The 15,414-nt window shown below is 41.1% G+C and overlaps 1 protein-coding gene across 3 annotated transcripts in view; it reads left to right on the forward strand.

Annotated features, from left to right (window-relative positions):
* ckap5 (cytoskeleton associated protein 5) overlaps window positions 1–15,414 on the forward strand; it is a 42,172-nt gene that overhangs the window by 17,126 nt on the left and 9,632 nt on the right. Inside the window, exons 19-34 of one of the 3 annotated variants that reach the window (XM_030052851.1) lie at window positions 44–227; window positions 1,049–1,188; window positions 1,316–1,490; window positions 2,712–2,825; window positions 3,360–3,488; window positions 4,385–4,579; window positions 5,279–5,405; window positions 6,001–6,086; window positions 6,378–6,488; window positions 8,116–8,238; window positions 8,569–8,718; window positions 8,893–9,096; window positions 9,191–9,326; window positions 10,157–10,350; window positions 10,594–10,766; window positions 12,751–12,774. In XM_030052851.1, the coding sequence (XP_029908711.1) occupies window positions 44–227; window positions 1,049–1,188; window positions 1,316–1,490; window positions 2,712–2,825; window positions 3,360–3,488; window positions 4,385–4,579; window positions 5,279–5,405; window positions 6,001–6,086; window positions 6,378–6,488; window positions 8,116–8,238; window positions 8,569–8,718; window positions 8,893–9,096; window positions 9,191–9,326; window positions 10,157–10,350; window positions 10,594–10,766; window positions 12,751–12,774 (2,265 nt within the window). The remainder of the gene's footprint in view (window positions 1–43; window positions 228–1,048; window positions 1,189–1,315; window positions 1,491–2,711; window positions 2,826–3,359; window positions 3,489–4,384; window positions 4,580–5,278; window positions 5,406–6,000; window positions 6,087–6,377; window positions 6,489–8,115; window positions 8,239–8,568; window positions 8,719–8,892; window positions 9,097–9,190; window positions 9,327–10,156; window positions 10,351–10,593; window positions 10,767–12,750; window positions 12,775–15,414) is intronic. The other 2 variants (XM_030052852.1, XM_030052853.1) reach the window with 2 other exon arrangements.

The raw sequence follows: 15,414 nt of genomic DNA on the forward strand, positions 1-15,414 counted from the left end.
AGTGAAAGCCCTCAGTTGAGTTCTTCTTCTCTCCTCTACGCAGTATCAACGTCAAAGGCTTCATCAACAACGTGAAGACGGCACTGGGAGCGACCAACCCCGCCGTGCGCACAGCAGCCATCACCCTGCTGGGCGTCATGTACCTCTACATGGGAGCTCCGCTACGCATGTTTTTCGAAGATGAGAAGCCTGCCCTCCTTGCACAGATAGATGCAGAGTTTGAAAAGGTAGGTCTTTCTGATGGGTCAGCGGGAAATATTTTTGTGGTAATAGCAAATATGTACAGTTCGTCGAATGTCACTCATGGAGGGAGCCTGGAGGGGAAAATAGATTAGTGAAAGAAAGACAGTGTGTGTGAATGGGCAGAATTTGAAGTAGGAAAGAAAAATAGAAAAAAAAATCTGTCATTGGCGGTCACGACAACAGGAGTCTTTGACTTTGGCAATTTTCCACTGAAAGCGGATGGGAAAAAATAGTACAGAACTGAATATATTCTATTGAACATACTAGCTAATGTTACTGCCACTAGTGTTGTTACTCATATGTTCCCCTTCACCTGCATGTGATGCCTCATCCAGCTTTCATGTGATGTATGAAAAATACTTAGTTGGACAGAGTTCAGAACCTATTGCTCCATAAAACTGTAGTCGAGCAAGAGCCCAGTGATGAATTTATTGACTGGGAGAGGTTCGGTCCTTATGATGATCCAACCTTGAATGCTTCTGTAAGGGGTTGCAAGTCTAAGACAGCCCTATTAGGATGTGTTTCCTCTTGTCGGGTATCTTTCCATTGTGCCACACAGTGTTTGTTGGCAGCTGCTCTTTTTGCTGCTGGCGCAAGACATATCTTCAGGGTGTCTGAGAACTCTGGAGTGATCAGGAAATGTCAAATTAAATGAGCATCTAAACAGCTTGTCAGAAGGAACATTTGAAGACACATCTCACTTCAGAGCAGTGAAAACCTTTTGAACGAATATTCATGTGGTTCCAGATATTTGGACCCCCTGTAGTTGAGATGGTTGTGACAGTGATTTGTGTCTCCTCCACAGATGCAGGGCCAGTCTCCACCTGCCCCGATCAGAGGCGCCAAGAAGACAGGGGTGGAGGACGAGTGTGATGAGGAGGAGCAAGATGAAGACGCCGGAGCTGGACAGGACATCATGGATCTCCTTCCTCGAACAGACATCAGGTAGTTTGACATTGTCTAGGACACAGCCATCTCATACAATATGTCCTGTGTCTTTTATACAGGAACAGTATGATGCTACCAAAACCACTGTTGTTCCCACAGTAATCTAGATTATGCTTTCTCTTAGTGATAAAATCACATCGGACCTTGTGGCTAAGATTGGAGATAAGAACTGGAAAATCCGAAAGGAGGGTTTGGACGAGGCGGCAGCGATCATCTCAGAGGCCAAGTTCATCACAGCCAACATGGGAGAGCTGCCTCTGGCACTGAAAGGACGGCTCAATGACTCCAATAAAATACTGGTCAGTAAAACAGGCAGGCTGGGAAACCAACCTGCTTTAATGAACTGAAATAAAGGCTAATATAGGATGACAGTCACTGGCACTGAAAGGGATTTGAACCAAGTTAGTTTTGTTTCATGTTGAGATGAGTGGAGTGACCTGCCTTAATTTAAGATGTTGTTACAATCTGTTAAAACAAATTAAATTGTATTCCTAATGCATGTCACTCTAGCTTGTTTAGAATGTTCTTTTGAACCCTTAAGCATTTTCCCCATTAGTTGGGTTTATTTAGTCAAACAAGACAGAGCAATAAATAAAGTCTGTGTTTAGAGAGAGGTTTCTCATTACATTTCCAAACCAAGCCTGGAGGACAGTCCCGGCCTGCACTGACCTGAACAGAAATGGCTTCTCCTCAGTGGGTTTTGTTGATAAACCATCATTTGCTTGAACTGTGGCTGCGTAAATCAGTCCACATACTGGCTAACTTAAAGGACCATGCCAGTGATTGTGCATGTTGAGCCTAATATCTACAAAATGTATAAAGTTCACATTTCTGCCAAACTTTTCCAAAATCAAGCAGTCATAATTTAAAACTCTTATATAATTTTTGCTCCCTTTTATCCAGCCATTGGGTTCCATTGATTCCTCTACGATATGAGAACTTTCAGAGACTTCAAACTTTCTTCACACCTGTATTCCATCACCGTTATAAAGTCGTCCACATTCGTTTTCCTAAAAGCAGTAGCACTGTTTCGTTTTGACATGAAATTGGACGGAGTGAAACAGTCTCTCCGACAGAAAATAGTCCCCAGGGAAACATTTGCTTTACACAGAAAATTATCAGTTCTCTACTTTGTGAATGGTGACAACTTTGTTAGCTGCAGAAGCAGAATATTATAAGGTGGACATTTCAACCAAAAATTCAACTTTGAAAATGGAGGGATTTTGACTACATGTTGTGAAATCATTAGTACCCCTGCATGATTTGCAAAATGGTTTGTTGCAATGTAAAATATGGGGAAACTGGTGAAAAACCAGATAAAACAAGAAGCCACTTCAGTTAATTCAGAGCTTCATTTTTTATAGACACCAACAATACTCTATATACCTACAAATAATAACAGGACAGTGCATTTTTGTATTTGCTTGGCCAAACAGTGTAATGTGCTGTATGAGACTGAAAACTGATGTTTCTTGTGATTCCTGCTGTTTAATGTTGGTTGTCCATTTGTCCCACCCCAGGTCCAGCAGACTCTGTCTATCCTGCAGCAGCTAGCTACAGCCATGGGACCCGGACTCAAACAACACGTTAAAGCACTGGGAATCCCAATCATTACTGTTCTGGGAGACAGCAAGGTACACACATTCATTCATATTCTTAAGCATTAGATTAAGTCTGATTACATTACATTAGAGGACACTAAAAATTGGGCAGAGGCAACAGCAGCAGCAGATAGTAGGATACAGCAAGAGAAATGGGATATCCATTAGAATGAATGCAAATGGTCTATCAAAGGTGATAACAAATAACATGAACAACAATTTCACCGCTGTAACACATTATATATGTATATGTGCACTGCAGCAAACACCCATTTTTATATAGATATAGATATAAGAAAATAAGAAAATTATTTGTTAAAATGCATTTCAAAAAACGCAAACAAATTTGAAAGAAAAGAATTTTTGCGAAAACAAGGGATATAATTTTATCTCATGAAACATGGAACCAAAACTTTACACATTGAGAAAAATGTTAATTTAGATAGTAATTCTTGAACCAATAGTGATATGAGGCTTCTCACAGTGGTTGAGGCAGATGCTGTTGTCTGATAATATTTCTGAGGCTCTAGTAATGATGGATATAACTCCTCCCTTTGTGTGTTGCAGCCTAACGTGAGGACGGCTGCCATGGCGACACTGCAGGCATGGGTGGAGCAGACTGGCATGAAGGAGTGGCTGGAGGGAGAAGACCTGTCAGAGGAGCTGAAGAGAGAGAATCCCTTCCTGCGACAGGAGGTACACACACATACACACACTTCTTGTTGAAGAAATTATTAAGTTTTGGTGAAAATCTGACATGTGAAGTTGAAAATCACAATTGCATAGCATTGGCAGAGTTGTGAGCTAGTTTTTATTCCATATCCATAAGGCTTTGGTGATAAACAGTTTTGACAAATCGATATACTGGAGCAAAACTATTGATAATCGTATTAATTTTTGTAATACAGTCAAGTCGTCAAAAAATCAAACATGTTTAAGAGTGACAGTTTTTTATTTTTGTCACTGGGTGGCGCCAAAGCATTGGTCCTAAACACAGATGAACTTCCTTGTTCTTACAAGGTTCTCACTCTTTCTTTTTCCTACATATGCCAAACAACTCAAGCATTTCTTCTAAAATCCCAGCAGCAAAGAAAAACAAAAAATAAAACATAACATTCAGATCAGAATTTAACCACATTCAACACACCTGGCACAGGCAGCTGATCTCTCAAGTTCATGTTAGTTTTGATTTGTGAAACCATCTGGCCACTCTTCCAAATGATGTCTGTGCCTGGAATCACCTGCTGTTTGTTTTTTCCAAACAGTTTGAATCCAACAGTACACACACTGTGTTTCCTCAAGTAAACAACAGTAACAGAATCAGCCTCTCCCGGGCTAATTCCCCACTTGATATGTATGTGACATTACATGTTGGAACAAGGACATCAGAGACCAAAAAACAACAAACAAGCAATGCTGGTGCTGAGACAAGGGAAAGATGCCATAGACACAGTTTTAAAATAGTGGTGGAATCCAGCTAATTCATATGGAGACAAATCCAGATTCAAGATACATGTCAGTGTAAGGTGGAGAAAGAACCTTTAAATTGAACGCTTTGAAGGGAACAAGCTCTCCTCTCCTCTTTAACTCAGGTACTAGGCTGGTTAGCAGAGAAGCTCCCCACCCTGAGGACGGTACCCGGGGATCTGATGTTTTGTGTCCCACAACTCTACGCCTGTCTGGAGGACAGGAACGGAGATGTGAGGAAGAAAGCCCAAGACGCCCTGCCTACCTTCATGATGCATTTGGGCTTCGACAAGATGACCAAGGCAACTGGAAAGCTGAAGGTACTGAACCCATTTCCACCATGAATAATAAACAACACAAGATGTATGCTACAACTAGACATTCTTGATAGGGCCGCATTGTTTTATCACTTTGTTGATTTATCTGGCTAATATTGACATTGGATTAAAAAAAAAAAGTTTCCAGAGAGCCAGTGTGAACAACACCAGGGCCCTGTTAAGCCTTGTTCAGACCAAAGTTTTACAATAAGACAGAGCCATTTTAGAGCATTGCAGGGAGAAGTTGCAGAGATGCAAACCAGTTCACAGCATAAATTTGCGTAAACCCCCAGTTGAAGTACCCATGGACGGCTCCAAATTATGTTTTTGCCATTTTCATTTATTAGTACACCTGTAGCAAGTAAGTGTCTATCGCAGTTCTTAATTGCAGATCTTTGGTTTGAACTGGCCTTAAGACCTAAATGCAATAGAACTTTAATTAACCTCATTAGTAACACCTGTGTTTACCTGCTATTTCATGTCAAAATGACTGCTGTGAAAAAGATCTGTTAGTGATTAAAAAAAAAAGCCATACTGCACATTCTCTACTTCTTGGTGCCTTAATGTCTCACTATTTATTTGCACATGCATAGAATTTTATAGGTCTTTTATATTAACATGAACATTAAAACAACAGTAATAAGGTGCAGTCCTCTCTGCTACAAATGATTTCAGTCTCTGTTCCCCCCTCCCTTCCTCCAGCCTGCCTCCAAGGACCAGGTGGTAGCCATGTTGGACAAGGCCAGGGCAGTGATGCCAGCGAAACCTGCAGCCCCTGCCAAGGCGGGAGGAGGAAAGGGCTCTGCAGGAGCAGGCAAGGCCACATCAGGTTAGTCTGAGTAGCTTACATGACTATTAGGTTGATTATACATACAACTTCCCATCACAACTGAGTTACCTGTACAGATGTCGCCTGTGAGCGTTCAGCACTGTAATCTGCTGCCTGCCAGTCAAGTTATGGCCATTGCTTTTATCAAACATGTTTCATTTTTTCTCATCTGGGATCTGAACAAGTCTCAACGTGCTGATTTGGGGTCTATGAAGTGTTCAAACAGTGGGCGTGTCTCGGTGTCTGCAAATCCAGCTGGGTATCAAATATTGGGACAGAGTTCACTGGTAACAGGCAGGGATGGGAGGGTTATTTTATAAATGTACTCCATTACAATTACAAATTTCCTGTTTAAAAAATCTAAAAAATGTATTTTGTAATATACTCTTAAGTATCACAATATTAAACTTATACAATTTGATTATTTTCAGTTACTTTTGGATTACCTCAGTGCCAGATATCAAAAGGGCGTTTTTTTCTATCCTAATGATGTAACGCCTGTTACTTAATTCCAGTGCTGGTAAGTCTGGTAAGAGGTTTAGCCAGTAATGATTTGGCCAGAAAGCTTGAACTGTACGATGTCTGTCCTCTCCAGGGTCGAGGTCTCAGCCGGTCAGTGAAGACTTTGTAGATTCCAAACCTGAAGTGAAAAAGGTCCGAGGAGGAATGGCTGCTAAGAAGGTAGTTCTGTCTGGATGACCGTTCTTTAGCTCCACTTTTTAGTTCACATGTCAGCTGTTTGGCTTTTTGATATTTTCTTTTGTGTACACAGGAGCAGACAAACTGAAATATGTTTTCAGTTATGTCAGTCCTATCTTTTCATTGATTGTTGTATATATTAGATAGGCTTAAACGTAACATGGTGATCTTTGCTTCCTATGTTTTTTATGTTTGTGTTCACCATTTTAGTTTTTCTCATTCATTTCATCAGCATGAAGTGTAAATGTGATGTGGTTCTTTCTACTCGCCCAGCTCCCCTCCCCTCCCGAGGAACCTGCCCCTCCCCCTCCCTCCATGGACAAGGACAGTAATGGTAGTAAAAAGCCCCCCAGCAAAGGAAAGGCTGCTGCTGGCAGTCAACAGGTAGCCTTGTATCAAGTGTCCTCATGATGAAACTCAGTTTGGCTGTGCTCTAAATTGCTAACTTTGAACAGCTGATCTCCATCTCCCCTGCTGAGCTTTGCTAGAGATATAGATTACAAAAACAGTGCTGTGTGGCAAGCAGCCCCTGCAGACTAACAGATGAAGAACTCAGCAGTGAGTTGTCACATTCTGAGATGTCATCTAAATTCACTTTCATACTAAAAGAGGATTATATGGGATTTATGTGCAACAATCTTTAAGACATTAATATCTGTAGCTGAATAAATTAAAATTTGGAGTCAATTAACTTTTACTTAATTGTATTAATTGCCTTCATAATCTGATCAATAAAGAATAGAAATGATTTGTAGAAAATCACCATTATGAGATTTGGTAGAACCGAGGTATAGAGGAGTAAAGGCGTCACGTTGACTGACTGATTTGAATTGGTTCATGATCAAGAGTGTTATCTTACTTTTTGTATTGTGATATTGCTGCTCCCTGGTATGAGAGTAAACTAGAACAGATAGGGCTGTACCGGATCCGTCCCCACAAATGTTTAGTTGGCACCACCAAGAGGTTGCAGTAGGTCAGCTCTGAAAAGTCAGTAGTACCTCTTTTTGACCAAAACAGTTCTGGTTCTGTTCGGGATTCTTGGAACCAAGGTGCTCACCGAGTCTCTGGTTACAGCCTCAAATGCTCAAATTTCTAAGCCTTCTCCTACTAGTGGAGGTCCGTCAGTTACATAGAACATCACCAAGATCGTCACACTTCATCTACACACCAATGTTTTTTTTTTTTTTAAGGCCACTTTAAACTGCTGTTGAGAAGTTGAGCCCCAGACATGGAGTTTCTTCTGAGACACTTGTTAGCCTGACACTTAACCCTTATCCGGCTTTTTTCCAGCTTGGCTCGGCTCGGCCCGGCCTTGGTCGAGTCTAATTCTGTGTCTGTCTGATCACTAACACAGGCACTGTTAACCAATATATCACAGAATCATTCAAACCTGCTTTAGGTTCACACTGAAATTGACAGGCAGTGACATCTGTTTTATGCTTGTAACATGTAACACAATGTAGAAATGGTTGTGCACATAAGATAATAAACTTATGTGCTGTGCATACAGAGGGGGTATGAAAGTATTAACCTCTAGATAAATTTTACTTAACATCACCATAATGACGACACGCTGAAATGATATACCCATAAAATTACAATACTTGCATGCTTACAGGAAGCAACTAGAAACTGAGAGTTTTAGATTGCAAGTCACTGCACTGCATGATTTTGTTTCTAAATGTGTGTTGCATGTTTTTGAGTGATGAGACTTCAATGTTTTTGCACTCCATTTATATGTAAACTTTTGCCTCTAAACTTCTTTCTCATAACTCTATATCTGTCTACTTATGTTATCACTATCCATCACCCTTTTTACAGATCATAACAGATCCACACTTATACTGTTATATGCACAAGCACTCACACATTCTACATGTGTAATAAAAGACACACATATTTATAAAGACATAAAAGCCCACAATGTCTACAACAACCACAACTAAAAACCCATCACATCCACACACATATTTTCTTTATCTATTGATCTTGATTTTGCCTCCCAACCTAGGGCGCAGCAGGTAAGAAGCCCCCAGCCAAAGGCATCAAGGAGGATGAGGATAAATCCGGACCCATCTTCGTCCTCGTCCCCAATGCCAAGGAACAGAGGATCAAAGAGGAGAAACAGCTAAAGGTGCTGGACAAGCTGAAGAAATTCACAATTCCCTGGGTCATTGCAGCCACAAGTATCGGCCCATTTTGACCGCAAATATCGTATTTTGACCGTAAAATGTAGTTCCGGGGAAAATTGTTTTTCATTTTATACATGAAGGATTCTTAGCATAGAAAAAAACAGGCAAAACCTTCAGTATTATTGTTTGAAATGGTGAAAGTAGATATCCTGATGCTCCTGTGAGGTATGTGGAGCAGAACCAGTTCCAGTGTCCTGAATGCAAAACTGATCAGAAGCACTGTTGATTATAAATGAATTGTTGTGTCACTCTGGATAAAATGCCCTTTCTAGATCTTGAAGTGGAATTTCCTCACTCCTCGTGATGAATATGTGGAGCAACTTAAAGCCCAGATGTCGACTTGTTTTGCCAAGTGGCTTCAGGACGAGCTCTTCCACTTTGACTTCCAAAGACATGTCAAGGCTATAGGAGTCATGATAGAGGTAGGGATTGTTGTATGTATGTGAGGTGTTGTTCATGTATCCCTTATAAAGACCAAATATCCTCATAAGGATTGACAAGTGATGACATTTTGGTCATTTCTTACATCCACAACGGGCTAGTTGAGGATTACAGTTAGGTTAGTAAAGCTGATACAGTGCTTCTGTGCTTGACAGAGGTTGGACTGCGAGAGTGATGCCACCATTAGCTGTCTGGACCTGATTCTGAAGTGGTTCACCCTGAGGTTCTTTGACACCAACACCACAGTACTAATGAAGGTCTTAGAGTATCTGAAGCTACTCTTTGCCATGCTGAACAGAGAGAACTACCACCTCAATGAATACGAGGCCAACTCCTTTGTCCCTTACCTCATACTCAAGGTGAGCAACCGGCCTACAACTACCAGACAGTAAAAAAATAAACCCAAGCCACCCTTATCTGTTTTGTGTTAAATATGCATTCCTTCTTCTACAGGTTGGGGAATCCAAGGATGTGGTCCGTAAAGATGTTCGGGCCATACTGACCATGTTGTGTAACGTGTACCCAGCGTCCAAGGTCTTTCCCTTCCTCATGGATGGAACAAAGTCCAAGAACTCCAAACAGAGAGCTGGTAAGCTTCTGTAGACACCAAGCTGGCTTACCAGCTGGTTGTTGACAGACGTGCACCAATACCGATTTCTCAGTGCTGATATGTGATTCGACATATAAGTACGACTCACTTTACACTCATTTATGCCGTTCCGTACTGGCCTTTCATAAAACAAGGAGGCATGTGTTATCAGTCAGCAGCAACAGAGTATAGCACTGAAATAACAATATTTGCTTGATGTTGATGCTAGAGAAAAGGTCATGAGGTCACCAGAATTACTGGGTTTGCTCTTGAGTGGTCATTAATATGCACAGCAAATTTGTGACGAGTTGAATAATCTTAATTTGCGTTATCACATTTGGAGGCCAGGATCTGTGGCATTAGTCAGAGAGAATACATAATTATCCTCAATGTTCTGGGATATAATTACAGGAGCAAGTTGTTCAGTTGCATTTATTTATTCAGTTTATCCAAGTATGCACTGACCACAGGCCAACAAGGCTCAAACAAAGAACATATTTATGCAAGAAACAGAATTCTAATTGGTCAGTCACAGCATAATAATCACCATGGCTTGTCATTTACAGAAGGTTTTAAACATCACTTCACATAGAAAGTTCTGTCCTTTTGAATACGGTCCGTGTGATCGATCTAACATTGAGATCAAATAGACGTTGTGTGGTATATGTCTTGAAGTAACGCAGTGAATTACACTGCATTGCAGCAAATATGGTGTATGTGTGTGTATATATGTATGTTTTTTTACACACCTGATTAACAGCTTCTTTATTCCTCCTTGTCTCTGTCTCTGACTGTCTGTCCCTCTCCCCCTCCTGCCTGTCTCTCCCCAGAATGTCTTGAGGAGTTAGGTTGTTTGATAGAGGGCTACGGGATGAATGTATGCCAACCGACTCCTGCCAAGTCTCTGAAGGAGATCGCCGTTCATATTGGCGACAGGGACACTTCCGTACGCAACGCTGCCCTCAACACTGTCGTGGCCGTCTACAATGTCTGTGGGGACCAAGTCTACAAACTTATAGGAAATGTAAGATTGACCCCATTACCAGAGTACTATATGCTGTCATGAGTTAAACCAGGTTTGCAACAGTCTAATCCTCTCCAGGAAAGACCTGAGAACAACAAGTAGGCTACATTGTTAAATACAGCTTACCACCTAAGAAAGAGTAACAGTGCTGATAAGTAATCAACTATTTTTCTGTGGTACGTACTAAATTGCTGTTGTTACTTCCTCCTCCTCCTCTCTTCCTTTCCCTTTTGAACAATCCAGTTATCAGAGAAGGACATGAGTATGTTGGAGGAGAGGATCAAGCGTTCAGCCAAGAAGACTCCTGCCCCCCCGGCTAAACAGAGTGCATCAGAGAGGTCCCAGAGAGAACATCCAACCAACCCCAGTGCCACTTTCCTCCGGAAGCCTGCGCAGGAGGACCCCAATAAACTCAAGTAGGTCACCTCTGGCTCCGGCTTGGGTGGGAGGAGACTAACTTCAGACAAATAATGAACAAAAAGGATATCTGTGGGAACCACACTTAGGCACAACCTGGAATTGTATACATCTTTCAGAAATCTGTAGCTTTTTTTTGTTCATGTGTCACAATGGCACATTAAATGTAATATCAAACAGCTGAAATCAAAGTGCAAAACAAGAGTACCAAAGGCAAGCAACTAGTAAAGGTCCTGGAAAGTTATTCACCAGCGTAGAGGACACATCAGATGGAGATCTGGCCGATGGCAGGATGAAAGATTCTTTGCATGACTGACTAAAGTTTACATTTTTCACTAACACACTCCACTGCCTTTCTTGTCCTAACAATAGAACGTAGAGTCCCCATGAAATGACTTCACATGACTTCTAGTTCCTGTAAGACAGAGGATCTTAAATTGTGATATCGTCCTGCACGAGTGGGTGTAAATCAAAATTTCAACCAATAAAATCCTCGCAAATCTTAAAACATCCTCTCTCACCCACCTGTCCCTTCAAATAAAAATGTGTCTCTCTCCCAAACTGCTGTCCTCTTGGGTTAGTGATAGGGTTTTGGTTCAGGTGCATGAGAAGAATCAAATCAAGAAAGGAAGGAAGGAGTCCATTTCATGGAGACTTTAAAGGTGTAGTGGTTACATGTCTAACCAGTCACCTCACCTGTTATTGTCAGTTGATTAATATTATTATGTTTACATCACATTTTGTAGCTAATGAAGGAGAGCTAATAAGAAAAATCCTTCAATTTGTCTGTTCCTGTCCTTTGAAGTTAGCTACTTGCTCCACTTGAGTTTTTAAAGAACTAGGCTGGCAGCAATGCATGAATAAGACCTTAAGTTGTACTTCTAAATGTGTCGATGTGTGCTGTTCACCACACATCTCAAAATTACAAGGTAATTCTTTCTTTGTTTTTGTGTTGTTTAAAATTTTGTTCTCCTGAAGCACACAAGTATTGATTTTGTAATTGGCTCGTAAGAGTGCACGCAGACTAAAGACACTCCTGCCTCATTTGGCTTATTTTTTTGCTTTGTGTATTTTAAATTGTTCATTGTTACCAATGAGGCTGAACAGTTCATCAAAATATTATTGAAAGTATGTATGGCCAAGTGCAATATCCATATCACAGAAGCTGCAATTTTTTTGATAAAGGTAAAACGTGTGACAAAACAGTGTTTTAAATGAAGTATTGTGATGCAACAGGCACCCTGGCCTACAAATTGTATTTTCCAGCAAAAATCACATCATCGTCATTTTAGTTAAAAAAATTATAGTACAAAAATGATCATTCCTACTAGAAGCATGAGTTATATCACAATATCTGTAATTTCAGAGTTAAAAAAATAACAAAATAGTAGTGTATTAAAGTAGTAAAGATAACATTACAAAGTGGAAAGGGTCGGGTACATACAACACATTAAATATGAATAAAATGTCCTTGAGTTTGTCTGGTGGACAGAAATCAGGTTCTGGAGTACATAAAAAAAAAAAAAAAAAACCATTCCCAACTAGTATTCATAAGCATGTTTGTCATTCCGTCCTGTTTAATCTGACTGTCAGAGCCATAACAGATTTCTACATGCTGTGGATTAACTGTTGTGAGATTATGGCAGTGAGATTGACACCATGAACTGTTTGACTGTCTTGTTTTTCTGCTCACAACTAATCTGTCCTTCTCTGCTGTTCTGTTTTAATGAGTCATTGCATGTCAGGATGCTTTTACAGACCTGCACAGAAATAGTCAGTATACAGATTTTTATTCCCATTGGAAATATCAAACATCCTGTGAAATCTGTCTGTAAAACCGTCCCGTGTCTGTATGTTTTTCTGGCTGGCTAGCTGGCTAGCTGCCTGTCTGTTCTGTCTGCCTGTGTGTCTCTTAACCCTTCGTCTCTCTTGCTGTGTGGTTTCCTCCTCTCTTTACTCTGCCTGCCTTCCTTTCCGGATCAGAATAATGTATCGCACATATAGGATGTGAGTACCTCCTCCTCCTCCCTCTTCTGTCTGTGTGGCCATTGGGAAGTACTCTGAATGCAGTCTGACACTCATCACTCATGATCTGATGAACTTAAATGGTTGTGGTGACATTTGTGTTGGAGTCATGCTACTTTGCATGCTGGGGAAAAAAATCTTGAAACTAAAGAAATCCTTTTCCCCACCGTGGAACCTGTTGACGTAAAACAACCGGCTAACTTTGAAAATATCTGTTCACTTGTAGTTCATTGCCATAGTCCACACTGCCCACCTTGTCCCCCTTATAAATTGCACACTTCCCTTAGCTCCAATAAGTATCATTTTGACGGTGGCCTGCAGACACTTTGTTTTCAAAAAGTCAACTTTTGGAAACATGAAAAAAGGTAGTTCATATTTCCTCTTGATGCCCATGTCTTTTGGATGTTTAACCATGAATTACCAATGGCTTGGCATCGACCCATGGTCATGAGACATTTTCTTCCACACACGAGATTATGGTAGTTGTCAGTTACAATAAAAAGGTCAAAATGAAAGGGAAGAAATCAATGTAATCAATACAAAGTGTCTGTAGGACACTGGAAATGAGCTTTTCATTCATATAGTAGAGGCTCTTATATACTCACTGTTGGCTATTGTTTCAGTGGGTCCATATGTATTGATCACTCAGATCTAATGTGGGGCAAGACCCAACCGCAAGGGAAGGTCTTTTGTAGATTGTTGTTCCATCTAAAAGCAGCAGCTATTTTGAGATTCTTGTCAGTGGCTGTCACTGCTGAGTGGACAAATGTGGAGAGCTTGTAATGCTACCAGTTTTGTTAGAGGAGTTAAAAACCTAACGTTTGCACTGGCACACACTGTCATCATTTTAGATCATATGTCAGTTGTATTGTTTTTATCTCAAGCACTAGCAAAACGCTTCGATCTAATATGGAGCTGTAGCTAGTGATGGACTTTCTCACATCAACCCTACTACTACAGGCCTCCAAGATGGACGTTTTTAGCAAGTGAACTCTACTGCAGTGTTAGCTAGGACAATAAAATAGTTGCAGTGCTGGTAAGATCTGTAGCTTTTTGGTCTTACCAAGGTCCAGACAGTATGGTGACTCTACAAGAGGAACTAAAGGCCACCAGTCCTGCTGCAATAATTAGTGTAGAAAATACAGCCCCTAAAACTCCATTTTGATACAGTCATTAACGTTTAGGAACTGTCACATCTTGGTGGATGATGAAGGTAGAACTCAAGAACAAAGCTAAATAAGAAAATGAACTTTTTTAAAACTGGGATAGTGCTATGGCAGAAATAGCAAAAAGGATTATCTTAGGAGCGGAATTTAGTGGAATCTCTAAGCACTTTTTCCTGAACAGTATTCCAAGAGAGCTCTCTACAAACAAGTGTAGACTTGGGAATACTAAAGGCTGAATTATGCTTCTGCGTAAGAAGAGCGTTCGGGGGTTGTGCGAAGCTTACGGGGGTTGTGCGACCGCCGCAGAGCCTTGCCGCGTGCCTCCCAAAAATTGTAACTACGCGGACCCTACGCAGCCCCACAAGAGCTGTGATTGGTCCGCCGAAGTACATCATTTCCGGCATTTCGTTGCAACCGGCATCACAACATCCTGTTGTTGTGCCGGCCGGCAGCGCCATTTTTAAAACAACTGTTGTCTCTCGACTCGTCGGTTGTGTTTGAAAACGTTGGAAAATGCTGGATCTCGCGGAAGAACGCCTGGCCGAGGAGGTGCGCAAGTACCCGCACCTATACGACTCGTCCTCTCACCATTACAAAGATGTACAGAAGAGCAGCGACCATACGTCACAGGGTCTACGTTGGTGGGCGGAGAATTGCTCAGTGTGTTTCGCAGAGGTATGTTGGACACACGCGCTGCGTAGGAAATGCGTGCTTCGCACAACCCCCGTACGCGGAAGCATAATCCAGCCTTAACTCAAGTAAAACATTAAACAAGTTGCATTCATTTTAAAGCAGAGGTGACCTAAAGCTGTCAGAAGTTTGTCAGGGAATGTCAGGACGTAACACCGTCAGCCAGTGGAAAAGGGAAAGTGCCTTGATAACGCATGCACAGTAATTTAGGGCTCCTTCTTTTCTGTATTCAGCAGTGACAGCTGCCGGTGTCCAACTAGTAAAAACTCATAAGCAATGTTAAGATTCACCAACAATCTGCAAAGGTCATTGTTTCCAAGCAGTTGTGAAGGTGCCCAACTTTGCTTCTCCTCAAATTTCAGTCTCCCTTTGTGGACGTTTGGAGTGTTAGTCATGCTCCTGTCAAGTCTACTGTGTAAGCTGTATGTGTTAGTATGATCCCAAAACCTGTTGTGCTCCAATACCATATAGACTTTAGAGCCCAGACAATCAATTGTACAGTCACTGCTCAACCATTTCTAAATGCTATTATTAAAGAAATACCTTGATATTTTGTACTCACGATTATTTTTATACCACTAGGCTCTGACCACAGTGCCATTAGCTATTATTACCAGTAATAAATGCTAACAAGTAATGAATTGTAATTGTGCTAGAAAGTGTAGTTGAAATTAAGAAACTTTTGTCACCTAATGTGCCAAGTGTCCCAAGATTGGCACTAAGTTTCCAAATGTCAAGGTAGCTCTTGTGTGTTTTTGTCTGAAGA

This window comes from Myripristis murdjan, chromosome 6, assembly GCF_902150065.1.
Source record: "Myripristis murdjan chromosome 6, fMyrMur1.1, whole genome shotgun sequence".
In the NCBI taxonomy this organism is placed as follows: Eukaryota; Metazoa; Chordata; class Actinopteri; order Holocentriformes; family Holocentridae; genus Myripristis; species Myripristis murdjan.